The sequence below is a fragment of the Coenobita brevimanus genome, chromosome 105 (assembly GCF_032717465.1).
Source record: "Coenobita brevimanus isolate Jiangsu-jjx chromosome 105, ASM3271746v2, whole genome shotgun sequence".
In the NCBI taxonomy this organism is placed as follows: domain Eukaryota; kingdom Metazoa; phylum Arthropoda; class Malacostraca; order Decapoda; family Coenobitidae; genus Coenobita; species Coenobita brevimanus.
The window spans coordinates 1,486,194-1,511,694 of NC_137058.1; the positions used below are offsets into that span (position 1 = coordinate 1,486,194).

The window sequence follows — 25,501 nt, forward strand, 5'->3', positions numbered from 1 at the left end:
ACTGTACATCTCTTTATCGGGAAAGCCATTAGTGTCGCTCGACTTTTCAGTATGCTTCGTAGGTTATTTCTCTTTTGCTCAATAGCAAGAGAATTATATACTGATTCAGTGAACTTAAAGTCATATTTGAAAATTACTTCTGCATAATCACTGACTCATCTGAGTTTCATGAACCCTCAAAAAATCTGGAGAAAACAATCCTCTTTTAGCCTGTTATATTGTGTGACCCGCGTGATGCGTTATAATGTGACTTTACATGTGTATTGTTGGTTTTATGAGTGTTGTATACATGAATTCTCGGTATTAATGAAGTACGGCGTGACTGTGTGTGGAGTGCGCATGCGCGGGTGTCCTGCCAGCCACAGTGATAATATACACAGCCCCTTCACTCCTTCTCCTATTTTACACTTGCTTTAACAATGTGCGAACCACAGAGTGCGTTGCTACTTCGGAAACAATTGGCAGGTAAATTCTACATAAGAGTACTCAGATAAAGTTTACCCAATTGGGCAGGAATATGCCATAAAATTACAATATAAGTTATGTCCTTCACGCAGACGATGGTTTGCGTGTGTGAGGAATACGAAACACAAAGCATGTGTTGGTTTATAGCTTGTATATAACGCATTTACATTGATAAGAATCCTTAATGAATAGCTTAGGGCTGGAAAATTTAGTTATATAATATTATAAATGTCCTTCGGTGGTCATAGTCCCATAGCCTTTGTGCAAACTAGGCAGGAAACTCAGGGTCAAGGGAGAGGGGCCAGTTTGGCATTTATATATATGTAACAATATTCTTTATGGATTCCAGGCTAAGTCATGCTCATGAGACGGAAAGTGTTAGTTTTAATGTTACCTGGACAGTGTGGGAAGGATATCAGGCCTCTTTTGTAACCTTATTTCTACACAAGAAACATCTCATTGCCCAACTTTGGAGAACAAAGCCAAGAGTTAATGTCATTTAAATTTTTTTTGCTTCTGTTATCAAATGTTATACTTGCCTATATATGGAAACTTTAGGTATAGTGTTTTAAGTGGAACTAGTTTTTATCTTTATTGTAATTGATTACCTGGGGTTAATCACATCAGGAATGACAGTAGTACTTTTCAGGTTGGAGTAAATTAGCCATCTGTCCATATTGGTTTCTGAACTGTGACAGAGATTAACATGAGAATATGATGTTAAGCAAGTAGGTGTGGTATGGACAGACTGTAGAGTCATAGTGTCGTCATGTTCTTCTATTGGGATGTGAGGAATTAAACTGCAAAAGAGTGAAAATCTCAACCAAATAATACCAAATGAACTGTAGAATTTTTCCTGGGGAAATATTCAACAGTACTTCATATTTGGCTCTAATACTTCCACATGTACGGTACTAATTTGCTAAGATTTACAGTTATTGTAACCGTTGCATGAACCAAACAGTTTTGATACTGTGGATTCCCTCTCCATCCTTTTTGTGTTTGTGTGTGTGTGTATTTACCAAGTTGTGATGTATTTAGAGAAAATGAGTTACACTCGTGGGGTCCCGTCTCTGTTTCTTGATAAGTCAAATTTTGCTTTGAACCTGTTTAAGATTTTAGACTGGACAGTCTCTTTGTCCAGGCTATTCCACAGATCTGTGCATCCACTGTATATGGAAAACACCGTTTCTTGATGTCCTTTAAGCTGCTTTGGTTTTTCAGTTTCATTCCATGTCCTCTTGTTAGTCTCCCATCCCATGCAAACAGATCTGTCAGTTTTTTCTACTCTCATCCTGGCTCTGAACATTGCAATCATGTCACCCCTCTCTCTCTCTCTCTCTCTCCTTCTAAGGAAGGCAGGTCTAGTTTTTTCATCCTTTCCCTATACGACATCTGCCAGTCTCTCTCTCTCTCTCTCTCTCTCTCTCTCTCTCTTTCTAAGGAAGGCAGGTCTAGTTTTTTCATCCTTTCCCTGTATGACATCTGCCAGTCTCTCTCTCTCTCTCCTTTCTTCTGAGGAAGGCAGGTCTAGTTTTTTCATCCTTTCCCTGTACGACATCTGCCAGTCTCTCTCTCTCTCTCTCTCTCTCTCTCTCTCTCTCTTTTCTTCTAAGGAAGGCAGGTCTAGTTTTTTCATCCTTTCCCTGTATGACATCTGCCAGTCTCTCTCTCTCTCTCTCTCTCTCTCTCTCTCTCTCTCTCTCTCTCTCTCTCTCCTTCTTCTTCTTCTTCTAAGGAAGGCAGGTCTAGTTTTTTCATCCTTTCCCTGTACGACATCTGCCAGGCTAGGGACCATCTTGGTTGCAGTTCTTTGTAGTCTTTCGATCTTGTTTATATCTTTCTTTTTATGTGGGGCTCTCTTTGTATGTGGGGACCACATTACTGCTGCCTATTCCAACTTTGGGTGGATCATGGCCACTATCGATTTTTTTATCATCTCTGCATCCATGTAATGAAACACTACTCTTATGTTAGTCGAGAGATTGTGTTTTTCATTCATTCATTGCCAGACGCCATGTATCCCAAACGGGGTGGTCAAGGGCTTAGAGTTAATTGTTTTACAGGGAGGGGCACTAATCCTCCACGTTTTTAAGGTGACAAATTATCCTGGACCAGCACTCCCAAGTCCTTCTCTTCTCTCACTTTTGTGATTGGTTCATTACCCATCATATAATTCAGTGATGGTCTCTTGGTACTTTTACTCATTTCCAATATTTTACATTTTTTGCATTGAATTTCATTTCCACTTCCACCTGCAGTCATTCAGTCATGGATCCTATCCAGGTCCTCCTGCAGCATTTTACAGTCTTCTACTCTCCTCATGATCTTTGCATTGTCAGCAAACAGCCTTGCATAGCTGTTCATTCCATCTACCATATTGTTTATGTAAATCAGGAACCTTATTTTTTTATCACGGGAAGGGGCACTAACCCTCTGGCAACCCACATATTGACACGTAGAGAACTCATATGGGTTGCATATATACTGTATATGGTTATCACACAGTGATGTAAATGGTTTCCTGGCATACAGGAAATCGTTAGGCTTATCACTGAATGTAAAGCCACCTGAAATGGAAAGAAGAGTAATAAAGAGTGATGGGAAAGTTGGGAGAAATAGACAGGAGGGCATACACAGAATAAGAATGATAAAGGTGAAAGAAGAAGTGGACAACACATCAAATTAGTGGATGATAGTCACCACTACTGTACATAACAAAAATGGTACCTTACATGATGTTGGAATCTTTCATGTGAAGACAGACTAAAAAGACTAAACTTGCACTTACTAGAATGATGTAGAGTAAGGGGAGACATGTATGGGGTGTTTAAGTGGATGAAGGGAATAAAGAAGGGCAGTATTAGCAAGGTACTGTTACTTAAAGTGAACTTACCGGATAGAACTAGAAGCTGTGGTTTTAAACTCAATAAATTCCACTTTAGTAAAGAAATAGGTAGAAAACAGTTTGGCAGTAGAGTACTAGACAAATGGAATAAGCTGCTTAGTGAACTTAGTGAAATACTATAGTTGCTGCCTCATCCATTGAGAGTTTCAAGCATAGGCTAGATATGCATATGACAAGTAAAGGCTGGATATAAAAAACATCTAATAACCAGTACTAATTTGTTCTTTTTCCTTTTCAGGTTACACTATGAAAGCCCTTCTACCTTTCACACTTTCCTATAAAATGTCCACGACAGTTTTTCTATACTGCGTGGTCATCCATCTCAGTTTTTCCTGCCAGTTTTGGATGGAGGGTGTAGTGGCGTAGGGAGAGCCTTCTTTACTGTCTTTGTCTTATTGTAGTAGTTTAGTTACTCTTGTGGGAGTTGCCAGGCATGGGCTAACATATGTATACAAAATTCTCTTGACCATCCATCCATCATCCAATCCTGTGTCGCCCCATGGGGAGTGTAGGAACCCGAGGGTAGGCAAGTTGGTCTTGACATTTAAGTTGACCCTTTTGTTAAATGTACATTTTAGTTTAAGCAGCAGAAGACCTTACCATTTCAATTCGTATTACTCCAGTTTGTTTTCTGTATTTTTTTCTATTTTAATGGTGGAAAACAGTTATTTTACATTGTTTTTTTTTTTTTTCCCTTGCTGGTATCATCATGTTCCTTATGCCTCACCAGCGTTTCTGCTGACGAACTTAACAAAAATTTACTTGATTCTTGGTTAAACTAGATTAGGTTAAATAACTAAGTTCGGTTAGGTTAACCCATTCCATGCCAGACCCTTCACCGGCCGCATACCCCCCTGTTCCAATGGTCTGGGAGGTTGAGTGAGCCTCTATGCCAGCAATTTTTTACTTTTTTATTTTATTTTATTTTTTTTATTTTTATTTTTTCCCTGAATGGACCTGGAATGTATAAAAAATAAGCGTAGAGATAAAGTGTTCACTAGGACTATTCTCAGGCTGAAAACAGGTGTTCTTTGTCATGCGACTTCCAGCGAACTTTGGCACGTCATTCCCCTAGACTTCATCGGTCCTGGCACGGCCTGATTGTGTTGGATGACTACTTTCAGGAACCGTCAGTGACTGATGTCGATAGACATTCCATTTTGATGTGGACTGTGTGAATACATGGACTAAATGGTGTTTGCAGGCCCAACTTGGTTGACGTAAAGTGGCCATAGTCAGAACTATTATGATGTGAAGTTGGGGTTTCGTGCCAGTTTGACGTATTTTCACATTCACTTATTTCGTATATTATATTGCTTTAAGGCACCATAAACAGTTGATAAGGCACTACAGGATATACACTATTTTTGTACAGTCACATTATTTACGGTAAATCACTCATGACTTACACTATAAACCTTACATTACATGATATCATGACCTACTTCTGTTTATTTACATTTACCTGTATGTTCATTATACACATTATTTACACTATCACATACACACTTTTTCAGTACTCCTTCATTGTGTTGTAGTTTTTGAAGCACTGAGGAAAGCACAGCCCAAATATACTCGGAGACTGACACGTCAAACAGGCCGGATCCCTACCCCCCCACCTCCACCAAATATCCCCCTCCTGCTCATAGCCAGGGTGGAGGAAGGTGTCTGCTCTTGTTTTCAATCAAGCAGTTAGGGCGGACTGCATAAATTTTGTGTAAATGTCCCCAAAACAGAGTCTGTACCACATACGGACCTGGCAATGTTAGGTTATCCGTACCAGGTACAGACTTGGCTCTGAACGGGTTAAATTGCTGTGTGTATGGTTAAAATGTAAGTTTTAGGGTTACTAAAAGCCAACTGGGACGTATGTTGGAGTAAACATCTGCCATTACACTTGAGAAATGGTTGATACAGCAGGAAGAACATGGCTAAAAATCATAGGGGAAAAAAATTAATGTGAAATGTTCATTTACCACCCCAAAGTTTACCGGCAAAATATAAAAGACTGTCAGGAAGAAGAAGGGCTGATCCGGTAAGGTGTTTCTACTGCTTAAAGTAAAACGTATATTTACTACACATTTCCCCCTTACTGATATGTTCCTTATGTCTCACCGATGTTTGTAATGGTGGATTTACTAAAACTTACTCAGATCTTGGCTAAGTTAGGTTAAGTTTGGTTTGGTTAATGTTATGTTAAAATGTAAGGTTAGGAAAACATACTATAAAGCGACCAGGATGTATGTTGGGGTAAGTGTCTGCCATTACATTTGAGGAACAGTTGATACAGCAGAAGGAACATTTTTGTTTTTGAAGGCTTCAGCATGTTTGTATGTGTCATCCTCGGTCACGTAACGGCGGCTCTCCATGCTGCTTGATCTCAGGCAGCTTCCCTAAATAGTCCCTTAACCCTGAGGTCACACTCAATGACCTCGTCCCAGGTCTTTTTCAGTCTGCCTCCCGCTACCCTATCCCCAGCATTGACACATCACTTTTGTGGTAGGTGGTGATGTAATGCTGCCTACTTCTTCCTTAGCCTTTATCATTCTTTTTTTGTGCCTGCCCTCCTCTCTTCCTGTTTCTCCCATCTTTCCTGTCACTTCTTATTGCTTTTCTTTCCTTTACAGGTGGCTTTACATTGAGTGACAAGCCAAATGGTTTCCTGTAAGCCAAGAAACCATTTACAGCGCTGGGTGGTAACCATATGTTCTCCCTATGTGTCAACAAGTGGGTTGGTGGAGGGTTAGTGCCCCTCCCCCTAAAACAAATAACTCAAATGGCCACCCCTTACGGGATTATGGCGTCTGGCAATTGATAGACAGATAGACTTTCTGCACCCAGTTATCACCCCCCATCCTCTCCATATGCCCAAACCATCTCAATCTACCTCTCCTGATCACAACACCAATACACTCCAGACCTATCCTACCTCTCAACTCTTCCATTGTAAACCTAGCCCCCCCCCACCCCACCCCACCCCAGGCCTTGCACTCAAGGACGCACTGCACATTTCTGTATGTTTGAGCCTGTGAATACCCTCTTCCTTTACTGCCCAGGTATCACTACCGTACAGCATTCCACTCCTGTCCCACCTCTAGCACATAACATGTCTCGCAAATAACAAAACTCTTCCACACTCTCAAAAGACACACCAGCAAGTCCAATCCTTTCACGCCTGGCAATATCCACCTGCTCTCACCAACACACCTCACGCATGAAATCAGCATTATCTCGCAGTCTACCATATCTCTTATGCACCCACGTATCACAAACGTTGCACAAGCTGGAGTTACTTCCCTCGCCTTTGTGGCAAACTGCACATGGCCATGCTTCCTCTGCTTTGACAGTACCACCACCAGTCCTAGATATCATTTTTGTTTTATCTGCATTTACTCTCAAACTCTTATGTCCTTTTCCATCTCTTCATTTCCTAAGTCTTTCCTCTGTCTTCCTTTCATTTTCTGCAGTCAGCACCAAGTCATCAGCATGGAACTTTGCCCTGGAGTCCATTTCTGAAGTAACGTGAGAGAACTCAAGCACTGTGACAAACAATAAGAGGTTCAAGACTGACCCCTGATGCATGCCATCATTCACGGAAAACTCATCATTCAAATCTCCTTTCATTCTCACCTGGGTGTGCGTGCCCATATATGTACCCAAAACAGACCAGCCACTCCTTGATCCCAAGGTTTCTTATTGCCCACTTCACCACCTCCCTTGGAACTCATGTCAAAGGTCTTTTCCAGATCAACAAAAGCAGAGTACAGCTTTCTTTTCATTCCTGTGCAGTATATTATATGGAGCTGGAGAGAGTAACTGTACCAACACTGTACTTTTTTCTCTCCACAGAATTAAATAAGAATCCGGTGGAAGGCTTCTCAGCAGGACTTATTGATGACAACGATATATTCAAGTGGGAGGTTCTCATTATAGGCCCACCGGACACACTCTAGTAAGAAACTGTTCATTGCTCTGCTCTTGCTCTGTACAGTACACTTAATTTCAGGAAGTTGGAGAGTGTTTATTGTAGCCCCAAGTTCACCCGAATGTGAACCCAGTGAACTGTAGGCTGAAGTTGCCTCTCACCTGCGGTCCATCATCCTCCGTTCGGGGTTGGGGGGGGGGAGATGAGGGATGTTAATGTAACCGGGCAGTGGAACAGTTTAGTTATATTGGTGCTGCCACATGAAGGAGTCCCTCTCCAGCACCAGGAAGTTGGGGAAAAGGTGGTGATAAAGTAATTATACAGATGTTTTAATGTAGGTACGGTACTGTAATGAGTCATTTAGCAAGCCATTGTTTAGTGTATGTCAACCAGGGTTGTGGAGTCATCTGTTTTTGGCTGGAGTCGGTAAAATTCCCACAACTCTAACTCTGTGCTTTCTGGTTCTGAAATGGTATCAATCTTATCTTTTCAATACTTTATTCATTTTATTTTACAACCATGTATAACAGTTTATTTGTTGTTATGCAGGCAGTATAGGCCTAAGTAGAGAATTCAGAATACAGATTTAAGAATTGTATATATCAAAATCCATGAATTCTGTATTATTCATTTACCTGCATCATGTCCATGTGCCTTATTATTACTGTATGTACTTAGTCGGGGTTGGAGTCGTACTGTACTGTACCTGTAACATTTCTGGAGTCATCGGATTACCACCAACTCCACAACCCTTATATCAGCCTTTTTGTACTTCATTTTTTCTTAATCTTCAGACATATTGCCTCTTAAAATTTTCATTTGATGTTTATCAAGCTGATTTGCCAGTTCCCCAAATTTACCTTACTAGATGTTTGGAAAAGGGTGTGACTTGGATTACACGAACCCCCACACATTACAAGGGTAACTTGTGCCATCCCAGCCCAAAACTTTTTTTTTTTTTTTTTTTTTTTCCTCTCTAATGTACTGTACAAGCAGTCCCCATTATAACTATGAGATGTGTCTGGGAAAACTCACCATTGAACTAGGGTGTTGTTTACTGGGGACGTTATAACATAGAAAGTCTAGGGATACTTTTGGGAGCCTTAGGATCCCCCCCCCCCCTCCCAAGTCCAAAACCTACCCAAATGAGTCCAAAAACAAGTTTCTAGCTCACCCAAATCCCCAAATAGCTTTTAGATGAGCTAAACTAAGCCTGAAAGCAATTTATAACACCTTAACCCAAAAATAAAATCTGAAAATCATCAAAAATAAATCCGGAAAAAATTCAAACATAGTACACTGTACCCCAAAATGGCTATGTTCACCCCACCTATGACGAACAGTTTATAAATCAACCTAAACACAAAAATTAAATCTAAAATATCATTGGATAAAAACCCATAGGATAACCAGAGACTGGCCATCGATAGACAGGGAAGGGTGTTCTTCCCCCCCTCCCCTCACTAAGGCGGGGTATTTCATAGAGAGGGATCGTTTAGTGGAGTATTACTGTACACACTTTCACATTTATTTTTAAAAATATAAATGATCAGTAAACAGAAAGGTTATGATTGTTTGGAGGTAGCAAAAGTTTGAGGGTGTGTTCTGCCAGACTTTCTAGTGGCACAAGTGATCCTTCAGATGTGCAGGGTCTCACATTCATGACATAGAACAAGGACCATCTATCTATCTATCTATTGCCAGACGCCTCAATCCCGTTTGGGGTGGCCACAAACAAATCGCCTCCAAGTTCTTTAAGTGGAACAGATATGGTAGTGTTCACAGTGTCCTGTGAAATGTGCCAGACTTCAAGAGGTTATTCTTGGAGTGATTTTGAGTAATAAATCCAGTATCATCATGGGTCCAGTTATCAGCCATTATGGAGCTATTATTACTGAGAATCTGACAGGTGAAATAAGAGGGAGTAGTTGTAGCTTTGTAAGGGTCAAAAACTGAACCTATGGTGGTATAAAATTTGCTCAGAATTACTCCCAAGGATAAGCTAAAATTAGGCACACATTTCATGGGACACCCCATATTTAAGCAGGTACATTATATAATAACTTATTAACACAACCACCCCGTACATGTTCCCTACTTGCAACAAGTGGGTTGCTGGAGGGTTAGTGCCCCTTCCTGCGAGACAACCAGCTCAGAGACAAATGGCCATCCCCTGATGGGATTATGGCATCTGGCAAGAGATAGTTTAACTCAGTATATTGTACATTAGTTAGTTATCTGATAATGCTGCTGTACATAAAATGTGACATTGGACATACTTAATCCATAAGCCTAGTGTATATTGATTACTGTACTGTTATTACTGTATTTTCTTTTACAGTGAAGGAGGTTTTTTTAAAGCACATCTAATATTTCCTCGTGAATACCCTCTTCGGCCGCCCAAAATGAAATTCATTACAGATATTTGGCATCCAAATAGTGAGTACTCTGTAGCATTTCATGTTTTTACCTCTTAAATTCATCGTGGTATTCTGGATAGCTAATATATATATGAGGTGCTACCCAAAAGTTCCAGTAATTTGAATATTATAGGGAAATAAGTTACCTTACCTCCTAGTTCTCACTGTCGCCTTTGAAGTAGTCCCTTTGGGCATGTATACAATGGTTCCAGCGTTTTTTCCACGGATCCATGCATCCCTGGAAGGTTTCAGGTGTGATGATCTTGAGCACCTCCTGTGATTCTGTCTGGATCTCCTCAATTGAGTCAAATCAACGTCCTTTCAGTCGTAATTTCAGCTTGGGAAACAGGAAAAAGTCGCAGGGGGCAAAGTCAGGCGAACAGGGTGGGTGGGGAACAACTGCCGTGTTAGTGGAAGCCTGGAACTGCCGGACAACAATTGATATGTGGGCGGGGGCATTGTCATGATTCAGGACCCAGTCCTTGTTCTTTCACTGTTCTGGACGTTTGAGTTGGATGTTCTCCCTCAGATGCCGCAAAACTTCAGAATAAAACTTTCGGCTGATTGTCCGGGTGGGATGAATTCCTTGTGAACAATCCCTTGGATATCGAAGAAAAAGATCAACCGACTTGACGTTGCTGCGAAACTTGATGCGCTTTTTTCGGCCTCGGTGAATTGGGAGACTTCCATTGCGATGACTGCCGCTTTTTCTCCGGGTCATAACCATAAACCCATGATTCATCACCTTGGAGATGAAGGTGACATCATCTCTGACCTGATTCTTGAGCTCCCTGCAAACTGCAATGCGATGTGCCTTCTCATCACTCAGCAGTCTGGGCACAAATTTTGCAGTGATACGTCTCATGCCCAACACATCCGACAAAATGCGTTGCACGCTCCCGTACAATAGTCCAATGATATCACAGACATCATGGATAGTTCGTCTTCAATCTGCAAGGATAGCCTGATGTTGTTGCCTTAATGGTCGTCCAGAATAGTCATTGTCTTCGACGGACGTTCATCCTTCCTTGAAGCGCTTGTACCAGAAAAATGTTCTGCTCTGGGACATGACATTGTAACCAAAGGCTTGCTAAAGCTACCGGTGAGTTTCTGCAGCTGTCTTGTTGGTCTTGAAACAGAACTTTATGCAGGTTCTCTGTTCCGTGAGGTCCACTATTGTAAAACCGCCAAACCACGTACACACTGTGTTACAATAGTAAGCGTAGCTTAACAACACATCAGCTCACAGACACGGCCGGGGCCACACTGACACACACACACGGGGTGCTGCTGATGCCTTCTAGCGGCAAAAGGCAAAACTGCAAACAATTGGCTCCCTCTGTTCAAATTACTGGAACTTTTTGGTAGCACCTCATATCACTGTACAGTAAACCCTCAAGTTACAACAACTTTTTCTGTGATGACTCAGAGATGAGAAATTATAGAAGTTAGGAACTGATTCAATTTACACTCATACAGTATTAATATTTACATCAAAATTTCAACATAGTTAACTAAAAATAATATATACTGTAGTATATAAATAAAAATGGTGTATGAATAAATAAATAAAAATGAGTAAGTAAATAAATAATAATAGTGTATGTATGGATAGCTACATGGAATGTAAGGGGTGCAAATGATGAGGTGAAAGAAAGAGAGATTGTCCAGGTGCTTCAGGGTGTGAAAGTAGATGTACAGTAAAAGTCCAATATTTCGGCATCCAATTCCCCGGCAAATCTGACATTTCGGCAGTTTTGAGAAATAGTCCCATTTACGAAAATCTCCGATCGTTCGGCAGATTCTCCGATTTTTTTCGTCAGTCTTGAAATTCTCCATGAGGCTCGCCAGCTAGCTACCCACCTTTACCCGCCTTAGTGAGTGAGATAGTGAAAGTGATGGAACGAGTCTACCACTGCCATGAAGCTCAGAGGCTAGCTCTTTCTCCTATAGCATAAAGAGAGGACAAACATGTAGTGAGTCTAGCATGGGAAAGAGAATCTGTTTCGCCATTCTTCCGAGTTGTTGCCGTGCTGCTGCCGACTTCTCTTGATTCTTCTGTGTGCTTTGTGAACTTCGTACCGAAATACCTCTGAAATTACTATTTGAGTGTGCTGTAAGCACCGTAACATCAGACAGGAGCTTTGTAACACCTGAGTGGACCAGCCGTGTGTTGTGAACAGTATAAACATCTGCGTGCTTTGAAAATGGCCTCCACGTGTGGAAAGTTAACTGGTGTTAGCAAGAAGTGTACACATAAGATGTGGACTTCTTCCAGCAGAAGCAGACTCCAATCAACCCCTTCTATTGTACATATGTAAATAAGGAACCTACTATAAGTTTAGGTAAGTGCATGTGAACTTGTAGGCCTACTGTACCATTACATTTATATACAGTATGTTCACTAATTTCTTTATTTTTCATATTCATGTATAGTACTGTATTCATTACAGTATTGTACAGTATCAAACAGTATACAGTACTCTCTCCAAACACATTTGTAATGATATGAGTAATGATGATAGTGTTCACCGAAACATATAAGGTACTGAGTGGGTAGGGTTTTCGATAATTCGGCAATTTTGATATTTCGGCACTAGCCTGCTCCCATAGATGCCGAAAAATCGGACTTCTACTGTATGTGGATTAACTGAAACTAAATGGAGAGGTGAGAGTGTAAGAGAATGGGAGTATGGATGGGGTATATGCACAGGAGTAGCTGAGAATGAGAGGGCAAAAAATGGAGTGTGTATTGTTGTGAGTAACAGATGGAAGGAAAATATAAGAGGGCATGGATCAGTTGGCTCAAGGATTGTGTGGATAAGATTGAAAGTTGGACTACAAATGTGGGCGACTGTGTGCATGTATGCGCCAATGCAAGATCGTGCAAGTAGAGTGAGATAAGAGTTCTGGACAAATGTGGAAGCGTGCATGAAAAGGCTTGAAAGGAATGAGAGTGTTTTTGATTGGAGATATGAATGGAAAGTAGGGAATGTGAAAGTGGATGGAGTAGTTGGTGAGTGGGGTGTGCCTGCAGAGGTGGATGAGAATGGCAGTGCTTTAGTGGACATTTGTGCCAGGAGGGGGTTGGTGATAGCCAGTGCCCTCTTCAGGCACAAAATTATCCATAGGTATATGTGGCGAGTGATGAGAAGGATGGGTGGTGAAGTGAATGAATGGAAGGTAAGGATTGATTATGTGTATGTGTGGATGAAAGGATGATAAGGCATGTAATGGAGTTGGGGGAGTGGACTTTCTGACCACCACTTGGTGTTGGTCAGATCAAAGTCCAAATGAAATGGAGAAATAGAAGAAGGGAAGGACAGGAGGAAGTAGTTCATACAAGGAGGGTGGAAAAGTTACAAGAGGAGGGAAAAAAAGCAGAATATAAGAGGGAAGTAAAGGAGTGATTGAGTAAATATGGATATGAGCAGATGGGGGACATGGAAGGTGTGTGCAAGACATTTGCAGAAAAAATCTATGCAGCATGTGAGGTGGTGTGTGGGGTGAAGAGAAGATGAAAGGGGATGCAGGGAACAGCATGGTGGAATGAAGAGGTAAGAGAGGCTGTGGCACAGAAGAAGAAAACATATAGTGAGTGGATGAGAAATAGGGGCATGGAAGAAGTTAAGAGAAGGAAGAGAGAGTTAAATGTAGAGAGGAAGAGAGAGGTGGAAAGATTAGTAAGAGAGAGTAAGAAGAGAGTGGATGAGGAATTTGGAAAGAACTTGAGTGTAAAGTGGAGGGAATGTAAGATAATGTTCTGGAAAGAGGTAGAGAGAGTTAGATAGGGTGCCAAAGAAGTTAGTCAGGGAGTGAAAGATAAAAATGGTAGATTACTAGTGGAGAAGGGAGAAAAAGTGAGCAGATGGAGAGAACACTTGAAGGAATTGTTGAACATAGAGGATGAAAGTAATGCAAGTATAAGTGGCTGGGAGAAGGAGGGATGTGAGAAGACAGGAAGAAATCAGTAGGATGGAAGTTGTGGAAGCAAGCAATGAAGAAAGTTCAAATGGGGAAAGCCTCAGGAATTGATGGAGTGTGTGGTGAAATGCTGAAGCATGGGGAGAGATAGTAGTAGAATGGATGTGGAATATGTGCAGATTGGCCTGGGAGGAAGGTAGAGTCCCGGAGGATAGGAAGTCAGGTATAATTATTCCCTTGTACAAAGGAAAAAGGGAAAAAGGAGTGTGTGGTAATCTTAGGGGCATGTCTTCCTAGTGTAATAGGAAACGTATATGGTAGGATACTTATTGACAGAGTTAGGAAAATAACAGAGGAATTAGTTGGAGAAGAACAGGGTGGTTTTAGGAAGGGAAGAGGTTGTGTAGATTAGATATTCATTCTTAGATCTCAAGTGGAAAAGTTTCTAGAGAAGAGAAAGAAGTTGTATGCGGCCCTCAGGGATTTGGGGAAAGCATATGACAGGGTGAATAGACAAGGATTGTGGGGAAAGCATATGACAGGGTGAATAGACAAGGATTGTGGAAATTATTAAGAATATATGGAGATGGGAAGTTGTTGAAGGCCGTGAAGAGTATGTATGAGGGTGCTAAGGCTGCAGTGCGTGTGGATAGTGAACTGAGTGAATTTTTCTGTTTGAAGGTTGGATTGAAACAAGGATGTGTCATGTCTCCATGGTTGTTCAGTCTGTACATGGATGGGGTCATAAAAGAGATACAAGGTAGGGCAGTGGATGTTGGAGCAGCCCTTGTGAGAGAGGGTAGTGTTTGGAAACTCCCTGTACTGTTGTTTGCAGGTAATACTGTATTGTTAAGTGAAGATGAAGGGGAGCTGCAAGGCTTGGTGAATGAGTTTGGGAGAGTGTGTAAGAAACGGGATCTAAAGGTGAATGTAGGGAAGAGTAAAGTTGTGGTCTTCAAGAGAAGTGGAGTTGGTGAATGTACAGCGAGGTTGGATGAAGAGGAAATGGAAAATGTGAGTGCGTTTAAGTACTTGGGTAGCGTGACAAGTAAGGATGGAAGTTTAGAGGGTGATGTGCTTGAAAGGATGCATCAGGGAAGAAAGGTTGCTGGTTCCTTGAGAGCACTGATAAGAAAGGGGAAAGTGAGCATGGAAGTGATAAAGCTACTACATGACAGTATTGTGATACCATCTCTAATGTATGGAAGTGAAGCTTGGATCATGTTGGAGAGACAGAAGTCAAGAGTTAGAGCAGTGGGAATGAGTTATTTGATACTCCACATGAAGGGACAGACTGACAAATGAGGAAGTGAAGGAGCATTGTTGTAAGGATGTGGATGTGATGGGAAGCGTTAGGAGAAACACACTGAGGTGGTTTGGTTCATGTAGGGAGGATGGAGAGTGAGAGGCTGACAAGGAGAGTGTGAGTGAGTGAGGTGGAGGAGGGGAGAGGGAGGGGGAGGCCAAGGATGAGATGGAGGGATGGCGTGGAGAGGTATGTGAGAGAGGGTGGTGTGAGCTGGGAGCAGAGCAATGAAATGGCGGGGGACAGGGCAACATGGAGGCGATTTGTTTGTTGCAGCCCCTTATAGGATTAAAGCATCTGGCAATAGATAGATAGATTGATAGGGTATGAGTGGATTTATCATCACTAAGCATTGGTGGTAATTCTAGTTTTGGAATTCCTTCTCATCGTTCTGAATCCCATTTATAAATTAATGAGTAGGAAATAGGTTGATCACTTCAGTTTAGTGATATATTTCTTGGTACCACTAGATAATTTTATTCTCCTAATGAGAACTGTCTTGCAGGGAAGGAGATAATGATGGCCGCAACTAAGTTCTTTAGTTTGACAAGTATTGTAATGTGCATGAAATTATTAGGTTGGAAGAACAGAATGAAATTCTTCAGTGGATTGTAGGGGTTAAAATGGTGGTAGTGATGATTGTTATCCATGAAATTATATTTTTTAATGCCAGTACATGACACTGGGTTCTTTCTTATTGTTTCAGTTGAAAAGAATGGTGATGTGTGTATTTCAATTCTCCATGAACCGGGTGATGACAAATGGGGTTATGAAAAAGCCTCGGAACGCTGGCTTCCTGTGCACACGGTGGAGACCATCCTTATCTCAGTCATCAGTATGCTAGCAGACCCTAATGATGAAAGTCCTGCAAATGTTGATGCAGCGGTGAGATATTAACCATATGTGTAGTAAACATGAAGGGTTCCTTGGAGAAGTTAGGTAAGAACCATGACAAACATGAATTTCACCATCCAGTCCATAGTAAACTTAGGTTTCTCCATTTCCCATGTAATGAAAGATAGAAAGATCCATCCATTGAACCAGATAGAATGGTGTTATTTCCCGTGCAAGTTTTCTGTGATTCACTGAAAACAGTTTTGTCCCCTATAGCATCACAGGATGTCAAGACAGTAGGGACTGTAATGTTGAAATTCTTGTGCTTGGCATGGTGCTATATGATTCCTCCATGGGACATTTCTTAATATAATTAAGATCCTAGGGTTAAAACAGTTTAAAATTAGCTGATGAGTAGTGATTATATGCCTCTTGAACATGAGCATCTAAGTGCCAATTGGAAGTTTGTTGATCATGTAATGTCACCCTGAAGCATTGGCCAGTAGGATGCAATACAATATAGGCTGAAGTATTTGGAAGAGTTAACAGAGTTGCCATTATAAGCATACTGACATCTTCACATAGAGTGATACTGCTGGTTTACTGTCTCTAATATAAAAAGACATTACAAAGATACCATAATTCTAGTTGTCATGTATAATTACTCTTCTGTACAAAGGAAGAAGGAAAAAAAGTGTGTGGCAATCATAGGGGCATTTCTCTTCTTAGTTTAATAGGAAAAGCATATGATAGGATACATACTGACAGAGTTAGGGAAATAACAACGGAATTAGTTGGAGAAAAAAAGGGTCAGTGGGGGTGCCCATCTTCCACTCACTTGATGTAGTGGTCCTCTTTTTCAGAGTGACTCTACATTGGATGACAAGCCAAATGATTTCCTGCAAACCCAGAAATCATTTAATACACCAGCTGATAACCTTATACGCAACCAACACATGTTCAACACATGTTCCCTACATGTAAACAAGTGGGTTGGTGGAGGGTTAGTGCCCCTTCCCGGAAAACAACTAAAAAATACAAACAAGAAGCCTAGGATCAGTAATAATAATAATAATATACTTTATTTAGTCTTTTGTACATTGTATAAAGGAAACTTGGTTTGGATTGAGCTCTTGTCTATTAAAACTATGATAAAAGACATTTACACACTTTCACACATTTGAGACCAATATAAATACTAGATAATTATGAGTAATTGCTGATTGCTAAGTGTATGATTAATAATTTTTATACTTATAGGTACAAATGATCTATACCCTGAGGTTCGCTGTATAGGTACATTTAGTTTTCTGCCTGATCTCAAGTATACATAGTTATTGTAGAGCGGGTGAGTCTCATCCATCATAATTTTTCTAGCTTGTTTTGTGACATTTAGTTTGTAAAACTCATCCAGTGGTGTCACATCTGTTTTTAGTCGTTTTGCTTGTTTTACTATTTTGTTGAGCTTATTTTTATCTTTACATGTGAGTGTATTTAACCATGTGGTTATTGGAAAAGTTATAATTGATTCAACAACTGATTTGTAATTATATTATTGTCAAGAGTGAGAGCAGTGGAAATGAGTTAATTGAGAGGAGGATGTGGAGTTACATGGAGAGACAGACTGACAAATGAGGAAGTGAAGGGAGCATTTTGGTGTAGATGTGTTTTTGATAGAAAGCATTAGGAAAAATACATTGAGGTGGTTTAGCCATGTGGAGAGGATGGAGAGTGAGAGACTAATGAGGAAAGGGTATGTGAGTGAGGTGGGGGGGGAGGCCGAGGGTGAAATAGAGGGATGGAGTAAAGAAATATATGAGAGAGGGGGACATAGCTGGTGGGAGGACAGTGAAATGGCAGGGAACAAGGCGACATGAAGGTAATTTATTTGTGGCCACCCCTTACAGGATTTATGCGTCTGACTGTAGATATGTAGGTAGCACCTGATGGTGTAGTAGTTTGAACACCCCAGATAGAGTGATGGCTTTGTATAGGATCCATCACCATGAGATGGCAAAGGGTTCTAATTATGTAATGCTATCAAGATGTGTATGCTGACCATCTATCCCTAAATTTACAAGGTGACAGTAGCTTAGCCTTGGCCTCCTATGCCTTGATGGGGGATAAATGTGGATTGGCTTTTGTAATGCTAGAAATGGACTCCTTCACATGGAGGCACCATTACATCTGCATTGCTCTTCTGACTGGTTATTTAAATGTCTTCAGCTTCCTCCTTATACTCCAAAAGGAGGATGGTTGATTGCAGAAGGGCAGCTTTAGCCTGCGATCCACTGAATCTGTGGTCAGATGAACCTGGGGCAAAACATCTTTAAAAATATGCATGTAGGTGAAGGAAAGGGATACCGGTAAATATTAATATTCCCATGTCACCCCCTTCATGGTATTGCTTCAGGTACCATCACAGTGTCAGAAATAATGCAGTCACATCATGCAGATTCAAACCTAAGCAAAACTCATGTCTGTATTACTAATTGGTGCCCGAAGACTGCATGGCCTTTGGACCACCAGTGAAAGAAATGCAGAAATTACTTGGGAGAGGCTGCCATCCACATGATTAATGTTCCTGTCTTTGTGTAACTTTACACTGAGTGACAAGCCAATTTATTTCCTGTTACCCAAGAAACATTTACCACATTAAGTGGTAACCAATATAACCAAGAAAGAGATTCCAGGTGGTCTAGTAGGTTGACATTCCAAGTGAATGTGGCCATTTACAAGGCCTGTTCAGAAAGTATCCGACCTTACTTTTTTTACTCGCCAATCAGTTGGGGGATGGGGGCGGGGTTTTGTGTAGCGCTGTGCAGGACCTTCATGCATATGGATGATTACTGCCAACCACTATGAGTGACTCAGTGGCTGTCAGTCAGCCTGTGTTCATGGTCATGCACCTTATGCTCGTCATGTTCTTGAGCTTATCATGATGTGACCAAAAAAGTCGAACAATGCTACTGCTTCAGATTTTGCAAAAACTAAGTGATATGCATGTTGAAACTATCAGGAAGATCCAGCAAGTTTGGGGGAATGAAGCCATGGGGCTAACACAAGTAAAGGAGTGGTACAGTTGCTTAAAAAATGGCCGAATGTTGTGGGAGGCGATCATCAAGCAGGAGTGCTGAAAATGTGAAGGTCAGCAATTTGGTCATGGGAAAACATCGGTTGACTGTCAGAGAAATTGCTAATGAAATTGGAATCAGCAGTGGATCAGCACATTAAATTTTAACAGATGGTTTGGGCATACAAAGAGTTGCCGCTAAATTCGCTCCAAAGCTTCATTCACGTTAACAACAAGCTCTGCAGATGAATGTTGCTCAAGACATGTTGGAGTGGGCAAATCGTAATCCAGACTTTCTGAAGACTGTCGTCACTGGAGATGAGACATGGGTGTATGGGTATGACCCAGAAACCAAAGCACAGGTGTCCCAGTGGAAGCATGCCGGGTCGCCTCAACTAGAAAAAGCACAACGGGTCCACAGCAAGGTGAAATGCATGCTGACAGTTTTTTTTTCAACTACTGTGGTGATGTGCATCACGAATTCGCACCAGGTCAGACTGTCAACAAACATTACCACCTCGACGTAATCTGTCGTCTTCATGACGCAGTTTGGTGGAAGAGACCAGACCTCTGGAAAGCAGCAAGTTGGAAGCTGCACCATGACAATGCCCCTACCCATTCTTCCTAACTGATTCAGGAGTTTTTGGCCAAGCACAACATCCTGCAGGTCTGGCAGGCTGCCTACTCGCCAGTCATGGCTCTGCGACTTTTGGTTATTTCCCGAAGCTCAGAACTCCATTGGAGGGATCCTGTTTGAGATAGAAGAGATCATGACAAATGTGACGAAGCACCTGCAGGAGATACCGAAGATCGATTTTGAAAAACGTTTCAGGCAGTTGAAAGAATGCTGAGCAACATGTGTAAAGTCAGAGGAGTGTCCTAGTTGAACAGGTTAGCTATTTACTTTTTTAGAACCTGAGGTCAGATACTTTTTGGACAGACCATGTACAGTATGTACTGTAGTTTTACTGTGGTTTGAGCTTATTGCAACGTAAGGCCACTGAGGGAAAAATAACTGTTTTTTAATGTCTAGACTGATTCTCTCTCTCTCTCTCTCTCTCTCTCTCTCACACACACACACACACACACACACACACACACACACACACACACACACACACACACGTGCGTACATACATACGTACATTTGTGTGCATTCATGCATTTCTATATTCCATTTTAATTAATACTTTGTGATGTATTTTCCCATTGTTATCAATAGCTGTAGAATAATGTAATCTGACTGAAGATTCATTTGCAGAAAGATTGGCGCGAAGACTACAATAATTTTAAGAAGAAAGTAGCCCGTTGTGTTCGGAGAAGTCAAGAGGAATAGGAGCTCTAGACTATTAGCATATCCCTGGTGTGTATACTTGCTTTTATTATAAAATTATTAAGTGGTAGGTGGAGGTGCTCACCATCCACTCACTCAATTTAGTGCTGCTCTCAGGTGACTGCCCATTTTTCTCTTCCTTCCTCTTCTGCCTTTATTTCCTTCATTCTTTCCTCTTCCTTCTGCCTATGGGTGACTTCACACTTCCTCCTCTGTCTTTCTTTCCTTCATTCATTCCTCTTCCTTCAGCCCATGGGTGACTACATTGAGTGATGGGCCAAATGGTTGTACACCAGGAAACCATTTACTATGCTGGGTGGTAACCATATAACCAAATTATGGCACCTGGTGGTTTAGTGGGTAATTAAGGTGCTCCAGTCGGATTGAGCCTGTGCAGGTTCCTATCCAAGGGGTGGTTGAGGTTTATTGCTCACGTAATGCCACTCAGGGATGAGTGAGGCTGGTCACTCTCATCTTAAATGTCAGGACCAACTTGCCTAGCCCTCCTACGTTCCTCATGGGGCAGCACAGGAGTAGATGATGGATGGATGGACATGTTATTACAGTATTATTATTTTCATCATTGTTGTTATTTATTATTATTAAACTGAGAGGCAGGATGGGACTGGAGTGTATTGGTGTTGTCATGAGGAGAGGTAGATTGAGGTGGTTTGGACATGTGGAGAGGATGGGGGATGATAATTGGGTGAGGAAGGTGAGAAGTGTTAATATTGGGGGTGGGGTTATGAGGGGTAGACCGAGAAAGACATGGGACGAGATCGTTAAGTGTGACCTCAGGGTGAACAGGTAGGCTGCAATGGATCGTGCAGCGTGGAGAGCCGCCATTAGGTGACCAAGGCTGACACATGCAAGCATGTTTGGAGCCTTTAAAAACGAAAACTAAACTAAATGCAGCAGGTGGAGGAGGAAGAGTGAGAGCACTATAAGCTGCTGGGGGCAGCCCTTACCCACTTGCAGCATAGACAGGGAAGAAATGAAAAGAGGATGTGGAAAGAGAAAGAAAAAGAAAAGGTTGTGAAGTAGATAGAGAAAATGAAACTGTTTACCTATGAGTTGCGACGTCATATGACTATCATCTGTGTGTCAAAGCTTGGTTGTATAATTGTTTAGTTAACATTTAAAACATTATAAACATCTGAGAGTAGTAACAGTCAATATAAAGCTTTCTGCAACAACCAGTAATAAACAAAGGTATAAGTCAACAAATGAGAAACACATACCTGTAGATGATTGTAACAGTATGAGTCACAAAAGCAGTTAATGGCACGACGGCTGAAAAACAACAGTGCATAATGTGAGGTCTGGGGGAGCTAGGATTACAATTGAAGAGTTAAGAGGAAGGATTGGACTGGACTGTATTGGTGTTGTGATGAGGAGAGGTAGATTGAGATGGTTTGAGCATGTGGAGAGGATGGAGGATGATAATTGGGTGCAGAAAATGAGGTGTGAATGTTGGGGGTAGTGTTGTGTGAGGCACCCCAAAAAAGACCTGGGATGAGGTAATAGAGTGTGACCTCAGGGATAAGGGACTGGACAGAGAGGCTGCCAGAGATCAGGTAGCATGGAGAGCTGCCGTTAGGTGGCCAAGGCCGACACATACAAGCATGTTGGAATCTGATCATTTTTTTAGTTGTTGTAGCTTTATAACAGGTTAGAACTGGACCTCATGTTAATACAGTATTTGTTACTCACATTACCCCCCAAATAACCTGAATTTTCTCACATGTTTTCTGGGATGCCTTTTGTATATTTTTTGACCACCACTCCACAGTTCTTGAAGTTACTGTTTTGATATAGAGATTTTTTCATACCTTTCCTCAAGTCTAGTATTTTTTGTGGTTGACTTTATAAAGTAACTAAAAAGGAGGCTTAGGATTTTGAATAACTGCTGCATAGAGGCCAAAGAGCACGATGTCAGTTACTACAGTCGAGTCGCATATACTGCAGCTTTATCATTCTGGACCACTGCCACGCTTTAGAAATTCCACGGTTTATAAATAACTTACGGGAGAAATTACTTATGGTTCTGGCATCTCTGCCAAGTTGCCACATACCACCCTACCTACACCCAAGTAGTCACCAGTGAACACTAACACACCATCAAATAATTATTCAGGGCATGTATTACTGGGAATAAAGAATATTAAACATTAAATAAACAGTATTAAAGAGGCTTACATGATTCCGACTGATGACAATGCCTAGCCTAAGTGGAAAGGGTGGGGATGGGGCTTCTGAGGCTAGAGAAGAGCTAGGGCCTCTCAGCATGAGGCAGGTGTGGTGGCGCAGGAGTAAACAATGGACTGAATGGAGGGAATGTAGTGTGCAGTTGCTGCCAGGGAAGGGTTATACTGTAATTGGCTTGTCATGATTGCCTGTGAATGGCTGATGGCTGCAGTTTGAGGAACCGATGTACGCCGTGGAAATCTCACCAGAAATGTGTCGCTTTGGCACTGAAGGATCGCACTTTAAGCATATAACCATGGTTTATGCTGCTTTCGGTTCTGAGTGGGACCATGCCTTGGATTAAAAAACCATTGCTTAGAAACCCGTGTTTTATGTGACGACTGTAGTTGAGACATAGAGAAGGTTAAAGTCGTAGATGTATAGTACAGTACAGGAATAAATCAGCAGATGGAGTAAGTGCAGCGGTTGGTAAGCAGAAATTATATAAGGCACCAGTAGTAGATGGCATTAGTAGACTAATATTGAGGAGGCAAATCACCATAATGCACTCTATGTGCAAACTAACAAGGGATACATGGGGAAAAAAAGCAGGTAGTTTCATTTTCTAAAGGAGAGGGTTGCAAAGAAGAGTGTATCAGTGGGTTTTATTTGTTTGCCTCTAGGTCTTAGCATGCCAGTTAAACAGGACGTCCATGATATGGATGACTTGGGGAAAATACTTAATTTTTTTTTTTCATGAATATTTATAGCAATACTTACTATATATTAATAAAAATTCATGCTGAAGTAAATCTGTGTTTTAGGAATTTACACATTGGGTCACAATGTGTTAGCCTTTACTACCCATCACTTTTAAGTGCAGACAGATGCATAAGTCTATGATATGGGATTTGGAAAATGGAACAGGCCCAGTTATGTGTCATCATGAAGTATGATAATAACATTTTGCTGTTTTCAGCCTTGTATTAAATGTCTGATTATACATTTTCAGGTTTTACGATTGTGAAAGTGTGTTGGTGATTCCCAGTAGGCCACAGGTCTTATGTCTGGACAGCAACAACTGCCAATCTGTAACACATGTGTAAGGAACTGATGCTCAGATATCGCAGCTATGTGCAGGCAAAATGTGTGTGGTCACTGAAATGACTTGGTGAAATTGGCATAGTGATCAAGTGAAATTGCATCCAACATAATAGTCTTTACATGTGTTTTTGGTGGTGCGAGGATCTGGGACCAGATGCTAGACTGAGATGAGTGTTAAGCATCCTTGTGGCATTATATCTGATCAGGGTCACATTGTGAATATTGAGTGATCATTTTTAAGGTGAAACCTCTTCAACCTACCCCAGGGAGCGATAAGCAGTTGAAAAGATCATAGCCATATCTAAGACATTAACTTTGCCAAGTTATGATTAAGCAAGACTTAAATTGTATGTTTGACTACTTCATTTTACAATTATGGTTCAGTTTTAAATTCTCATTCTATAAATAAAATGGTTTTGGTTTAGTTACTACTTTATGTTTTTAATAGCTTTGACCTTGTGGAGAGTTTCTGGACTACCCGGTACTGTTTTCCTTGCTATGATTAACTTAGGTGAGTTGAAGTCTAGAATGTGATAAGTTTGTGGAGGTTACATACAGGAAGGAGAGACTGCCTTTCCTTTACTCAAATCCACAGTGCTCTTATAGATATTAAACTACTCAGTCAAGCCCTACCACTACAAAAGAAATTATTTGTTGAGCACCCCAAGTTTAACTTTGGTTGCAGCTTATTTTAGCTATCTTTTGATGGTATCTTCACACACACACACAAAAAAAAACTATTCTATGTTGGCTCTGAGCAAAGCAGTTGGCAGGTAAAAGATGGAAGGCCATTAAACAACACAGTTATATGATTACCGCTGTTAAAATCCCGAGAGATTAATGCTTGGGTTCAGGGCTTGGTCAACTGGAATAGTTTTGCTAATTGGCAACAGCAGAACTTTAATGTTTGCAGAAAGTTGTCCCCCATCCACCATCATCATTCAGCCACAAACTATGCTATGGATTGATCCTGTTTTTAAGAGTAAAGTGGATCTCATCTTGATAGCATTATCAAATTTTTATAGGTAGGTACTATTTTTTAGATAATAAATTTAGTTTAAGGTTTTATGATGCTGTCTCAAGCCTTAAAGTTATGGTGAACCAAGCAGATTTTAACAAATAAATTTTTAAGTGAATATGGGAAATGTAGTGTTTGCTCACTTATCATGGAGGGGACAGATGTAGTCAGGACTGCAAACTATCCAGTTTACAATTAAATCTTGTGGAGGAAAGAGTGCTCAAAGTATCTACCAGCTGTTACCATAATTTCACCCATATTTATGTTTAGGCCTTGTTAAAGCAGATAGGCAAGCTACCCATTGGGGAATGCTTTTCATTCTGTATTTACACAGTTGATAAAGATGGGTCTGAAACTCATCAGTATTACCTTCAGATGGAACACCCTTCAACACGTTACCAGTACTGTAGTATTTTATAATTAAATTTGTGGTATGTGGCAATCTTCTCAGTGGACAAAAGTTATGCAGTATAGTGATTTTTATTTTTTTCCCAGTAATTAAATTCACAAAGCTGATGGTGTAGCCAGCATTGGTATTGAAAAATGTAAACAAGGGTTTCCTCCTGTTGTGTATCTTCAGGTCAGTAAATCAACAGTTTTCAAATACACTTTACAGCTCATCCCACCTGGCTTGATTTCTCTTGTTAGTTGACTACATGTTATTCTGTAGAACCCCCATGAAAGATTTAATACCTCAGATGTTGAGTTTTATCTTACTGTGCAAATGTTGGGTTGAGGATACGACAGTGACAACACCCACGCCATTAAGAGTGAACGTACGAGTTTGTCGCTGTTGAACCTTAAGGAACCTCGGGTGGAATACTGTCATTCCCATGACCCAGCAATAAATGGAAGCCCCAGTATGAAAAACGAAGTGTGATATTATACTGGACATATGAACTGCTACTGTGAACATTTGTTTTATACTTTTTTCCATATTACTGCAATATGTTTTAAGTAACAGTTTGTAGCTGTCCTTACATACAATAAACACCAAGCTTCAG

General features: G+C 41.0%; 1 protein-coding gene across 1 annotated transcript; it reads left to right on the forward strand.

The window, feature by feature from the left end:
• Positions 1 to 352: 352 nt before the first annotated feature.
• On the forward strand, positions 353 to 25,501 carry Ube2g1 (ubiquitin-conjugating enzyme E2G 1). Its single transcript, XM_080285348.1, has 6 exons — positions 353 to 465; positions 7,223 to 7,325; positions 9,640 to 9,737; positions 15,655 to 15,833; positions 20,117 to 20,218; positions 23,388 to 25,501. Exons 1-5 carry the CDS (start codon positions 420 to 422, stop codon positions 20,189 to 20,191), a joined length of 501 nt encoding a protein of 166 aa, XP_080141474.1. The 5' UTR covers positions 353 to 419; the 3' UTR covers positions 20,192 to 20,218; positions 23,388 to 25,501.